Source organism: Coregonus clupeaformis, chromosome 39, assembly GCF_020615455.1.
Source record: "Coregonus clupeaformis isolate EN_2021a chromosome 39, ASM2061545v1, whole genome shotgun sequence".
Lineage (NCBI taxonomy): Eukaryota > Metazoa > Chordata > Actinopteri > Salmoniformes > Salmonidae > Coregonus > Coregonus clupeaformis.
The window spans coordinates 3285233-3291010 of record NC_059230.1 but is presented as its reverse complement, the minus strand read 5'-3'; the positions used below and the strand labels follow the sequence as shown (position 1 = coordinate 3291010).

Here is a 5778-nt window from a genome sequence, read left to right as displayed (position 1 = left end):
AACTTCGATTATGAGAACTTGAGTGTCCACAAATAAAATAGATTACACCACATTGATGCATCTCTAATATGCGTTAAAGTCTCTTAAATGGGCAATCAGCAGTTGAAACAATAACAAAGTGTGATTCCCACCCTTGTTTCGGTAAAAAGCTTAGCGATGGGGCTGGAGAAATCTAACCACTCTTAAATTAATTGACAGACCTGTGGGTGCAAGGACTGACCATCCATTATATCACGATTATAGTTTTAACCATGTTTTAAAGAACATAGTGTTTGTTTACATTTACAACATTGTTTACAAACATTGGAGTAACACAAGCTTATATTTTCGGTTCTGATGGGGTACGACAGTTGAACTAAGCTCATGAGGCATTTATAAGTTATATCGTTCAAGAATCAACAGGTACATATCAATTTATAAGTCGCAAAAAAGATGTAGCAACTGAAGACTGCCTGTTTAATGAACGATGAATAATGAATCTGATATCTTTAACATCCCATATCAGAGATGGCCTTCTCATCTGCAGTCTCCATCTCCATTGACACCCCTGTTCTGATCGAGCAGCACCTGAACTGCTCAATCTGTCTGGGCCTGTTTAAGGACCCTGTCACCACACCCTGTGGCCACACGTTCTGCCAGTCCTGCATGGAATGCAACCTCCACTTCAACGACCTCATATGCCCTGTCTGCAAGAAGCATCTGAGGAGGAACCCACAGGTGAATTAATGCTAGATAAACTCAATATAACACTTCCTGTCTTAGCCATTTTCCCCACTACATCAACCTGTTGTTTGGGGGATGTATTGTACTAAAATCAAATCAAATGAGATGCTTCGTAAACAACAGGTGAAATGCTTACTTATGGGCCCTTCCCAACAATGCAGAGAGAAAAAATTGAGAAATAGTAGAACAAATATTACACAAGGAATACATAGAAAAATAATAACACAAGGAATAAATATACAATGAGTAATGATAACTTGGCTATATACACGGGGTACCAGTACCAAGTCGATGTGCAGGGGTACGAGGTAGTTGAGGTAGATATGTACATATAGGTAGGGATAAAGTGACAAGCAACGGGATAGATAATAAACAGTAACAGCATCAAATTGATAAACAAAGCACAATATCACCCACAGGTGAACATCATCCTCAGTACCCTCATTCAGGAGTTGAAGAAGGCCCAGGAGAGGAAGCCAGGGGAGTATTCTGGAGCTCCAGGTGAGGTGGCCTGTGACATCTGCACCGAGAGGAAGCTCAAGGCCCATAAATCCTGTCTGGTGTGTCTGGCCTCGTACTGCGAGACTCACCTGGGCCCCCACACCTCAGCAGGCAGGCTGAAGGGCCACAGGCTGGTGGCCCCTGTGGAGGACCTGGATGGGAGGGCGTGTCTGACCCACGGTCGTCCCCTTGAGCTGTACAGCAGGGCAGAGGGGCGCTGTGTCTGTGCCCTCTGCGTGGAGGAGGGTCACGAGGTCATCTCCGTGGAAACGGAGTGGGACAGGAAGAAGGTGTCATATTGTCATATTTTCAATGGGTTTTCATACTGTCATATTTGCAATGGGTTCAATAATGGCTGTAGACGTTGCGCTGTGTTTCCAGGTGTATAGTAATGGCTGGGTCTGAATGAGAGCGTGTATCGAGTGATGAAATTAACTAATCACAAAACCATGAGATAGTTTAATTGTGTGTGTGTTTGTGTGTGTGTGTGTGTGTGTGTATACATGTTTGTATGTCCTAGGCTAACCTGGGGAGCACCAAGGCTGATATGCAGGAGAGGATCCTGAAGAGGGAGACAAAGCTGGAGGAGATCAGGGTGTCTGTGGAGCAGTGCAAGGTGAGGCCTGGTTGAGTCAGAGTGAAGTGCTACATGTCTACCTGCAGAGATGGAGGACTGGAACAGTGCACATGAGACCAAGTTACAAGCACAGAGAGAGGGAACCAAGATAGTACAATTAATCTGGACTGTCTCCACAAAGACATGAGGAACTATAACTCTAAAGGGATACTTTTGTGAGTCGGAGTGAGTTACTACATGTCTACCTGCAAACACAGAGATGGAGGACTGTAACAGTGAAATAGTTAACCATGAGACAGGCGGAGAGACCTGTTGCACATAGAGAGGGACAGGGAGAAAGAGAGACATGAAACACAGACAGTGAGACAAGCACAGAGAGAATAGTAAAGTGAAAAGTGAGGCAGACAGAGGCAAACAGACAGGAGGGAGATAGACATTGAGGGAATACTGAGTTGTTGTCCACCATCCATCCTCTAGGCCCACGTGGACAGGGAGAGGAGGGAGATTGACTCTGTGTTCAAAGCAGTGATGGCAGCTGTAGAGGAGACCCAGCGAGAGGCTCTCAGGCCCCTGGAGGAGAGGCAGCAGGAGTTGGAGAGAGAGGCAGGAGAACTCACCCAGGAGCTGTGGAGAGAGATCAGAGAACTGAGAGAAACCATTGGTCAACTGGAGGATGTTGCTGACCTGGAAGATCACATCGACTTCCTGCAGGTGAGTGACTTTACTTTGACTTTAACCCTTTTACTCTGTGATCAACAAGTGATCTCCACTGGCACCACACTCTGAACATTCTGCAAGCTGTTCCAAAGTTAGTTGATGCGTGTGTTTGTGTACCAGTATTGTGTGAAATGCAGTACATGGATTGTACTGGACAGGAGTGTCTATTGCCTGTCTAAAAATGCTTGAATTTGAATGACATAATAATGAAACAGTATAATGAAAAACAAGTGTTCAATGATCTTTGTCATCTTTCTCCATTAATATCTCTCTCTCTCTCTCTCTCTCTCTCTCTCGATTCTTCTCTCTCCCTCTCTTTCCTTCCCTCTTCCCTCCATCTGTCTCGCCACCAGACTTTCCCGTCCCTGTCGGGGCTGGGTGATGGTAGAGACTGGACTGAGGTCTCCGTTGATACTACACTCTCCTTTGGCACCATGAGAAGCAGCTGGTCGACCATGATGGAGAGAATCAAGCAGGAGCTGGAGAAGCTCTCCTCAGTTGGTAAAAGATTGAGACAATATAAACAGTACTAAAAATCATAAATATTGTAGGCCTACTTTCCAGTGTTTTTCTGTTTAGCTTGATATGTTGCAAGTACCCTGACATCCCAAATATGTGATTTCTTCCACAGAACTTGAGAGGATCCTAAAGTTTGCACGTGTGTATTGTTTTATTTCAGTGTAAAACTACATTATTATATAAATACCTTGGGAGAACATCTCAACCACATTCATTTTGTAGTAGGCCACATTTTAACCTCATTCAGGCCAACTGATAGGCCTTATATATGCCCATATACAGTATCTCACAAAAGTGAGTACACCCCTCACATTTTTGTAAATGTTTGAGTATATCTTTTCATGTGACAACACTGAAGAAATGACACTTTGCTACAATGTAAAGTAGTGAGTGTACAGCTTTTATAATATTGTACATTTGATGTCCCCTCAAAATAACTCAACACACAGCCATTAATGTCTAAACCGCTGGCAACAAAAGTGAGTACACCGCTAAGTGAAAATGTCCAAATTGGGCCCAATTAGACTTTTTCCCTCCCCGGTGTCATGTGACTCGTTAGTGTTACAAGGTCTCAGGTGTGAATGGGGAGTAGGTGTGTTAAATTTGGTGTCATCGCTCTCACACTCCCTCATACTGGTCACTGGAAGTTCAACATGGCACCTCATGGCAAAGAACTCTCTGAGGATCTGAAAAAAATAATTGTTGCTCTACATAAAAATGGCCTGGGCTATAAGAAGATTGCCAAGACCATGAAACTGAGCTGCAGCACGGTGGCCAAGACCATACAGCGGTTTAACAGGACATGTTCCACTCAGAACAGGTCTCGCCATGGTCGACCAAAGAAGTTGAGTGCACATGCTCAGCGTCATATCCAGAGGTTGTCTTTGGGAAATAGACGTATGAGTGCTGCCAGCATTGCTGCAGAGGTTGAAGGGGTGGGGGGGTCAGCCTGTCAGTGCTCAGACCATACGCCGCACACTGCATCAAATTGGTCTGCATGGCTGTCGTCCCAGAAGGAAGCCTCTTCTAAAGATGATGCACAAGAAAGCCCGCAAACAGTTTGCTGAAGACAAGCAGACTAAGGACATGGATTACTGGAACCATGTCCTGTGGTCTGATGAGTCCAAGATAAACTTATTTGGTTCAGATGGTGTCAAGCGTGTGTGGCGGCAACCAGGTGAGGAGTACAAAGACAAGTGTGTCTTGCCTACTGTCAAGCATGGTGGTGGGAGTGTCATGGTCTGGGGCTGCATGACTGCTGCCGGCACTGGGGATCTACAGTTCATTGAGGGAACCATGAATGCCAACATGTACTGTGAGATACTGAAGCAGAGCATGAACCTCTCCCTTCGGAGACTGGGCTGCAGGGCAGTATTCCAACATGATAACGACCCCAAACACACCTCCAAGACGACCACTGCCTTGCTAAAGAAGCTGAGGTTAAAGGTGATGGACTGGCCAAGCATGTCTCGAGACCTAAATCATATTGAGCATCTGTGGGGCATCCTCAAACGGAAGGTGGAGGAGTGCAAGGTCTCTAACATCCACCAGCTCCGTGATGTCGTCATGGAGGAGTGGAAGAGGACACCAGTGGCAACCTGTGAAGCTCTGGTGAACTCCATGCCCTAGAGGGTTAGGGCAGTGCTGGAAAATGATGGTGGCCACACAAAATATTGACACTTTGGGCCCAATTTTGACATTTTCACTTAGGGGTGTATTCACTTTTGTTGCCAGCAGCTTAGACATTAATGGCTATGTGTTGAGTTATTTTGAGGGGACAGCAAATGTACACTGTTATACAAGCTGTACACTCACTACTTTACATTGTAGCAAAGTGTCATTTCTTCAGTGTTGTCACATGAAAAGATATAGTCAAATATTTACAAAAATGTGAGGGGTGTACTCACTTTTGTGAGATACTGTATATTTCCATAACAATAACAACCATATTTGATATTATTCAGTTGATGTGACACTGGACCCGGACACAGCGAACACACAGCTGATTCTATCTGAGGACGGGAAAGAGGTGAGAGATGGAGGGAAGATACAGGACCTCCCTGACTGTCCGGATCGCTTTGATCACTTCGGCAGCGTCCTAGGGCACAACAAGCTAACCTCTGGGAGATCATACTGGGAGGTGGACGTCGGGAACAAGACGGGTTGGGATCTGGGAATAGCAAGAGGAGATGCCAACAGGAAGGGGAAACTCTCTGTGAGTCCTACTAACGGTTACTGGGTTATAGTGAATTATAATGGGGCCCAATTCGGAGCCTTGGGGGACCCCCCTTTTCTGTTGTCACTGAGAGAAAAGCCCCAGAAGGTGGGGGTGTTTGTGGATTATGAGGAGGGCTTGGTGTCATTTTATGATGTGGAGGCTAAGGCTCACATATATTCTTTCACTGGGTATTCCTTTATTGGGGAAATGTATCCATATCTCAGCCCACATCTTCTGAATGGGGAGGAGAACTCAGACCCACTGGTCATCACTAAAACAAGGTGATGTCACTCACTGTTCGGCCTTATAGGTGAAAGACTAGGATTAGGGTTACAGCTAGGGTTAGGGTTGGGTTAGGGTTAGTACAGTAACATATGGTGTAAGCAAATTGTCAATTCAATCAGATAAGTATTTTGTCTTTAAAAAAAAACTTTGTTACACATTGATGGAAATATTTGAATTAGAAATGGCATACATATAACCAATGAGTGACTACTTTTATATGAAATGAAACCTCTTACTG

The 5778-nt window shown here is 44.9% G+C and overlaps 1 protein-coding gene across 1 annotated transcript; it reads left to right on the top strand.

Moving 5' to 3' along the window:
• Positions 1-507: 507 nt before the first annotated feature.
• Positions 508-5540, top strand: LOC121554231 (E3 ubiquitin-protein ligase TRIM39-like). Its single transcript, XM_041867707.2, has 6 exons — positions 508-717; positions 1143-1514; positions 1745-1840; positions 2279-2512; positions 2872-3019; positions 5002-5540. Exons 1-6 carry the CDS (start codon positions 508-510, stop codon positions 5538-5540), a joined length of 1599 nt encoding a protein of 532 aa, XP_041723641.2.
• Positions 5541-5778: the final 238 nt, after the last annotated feature.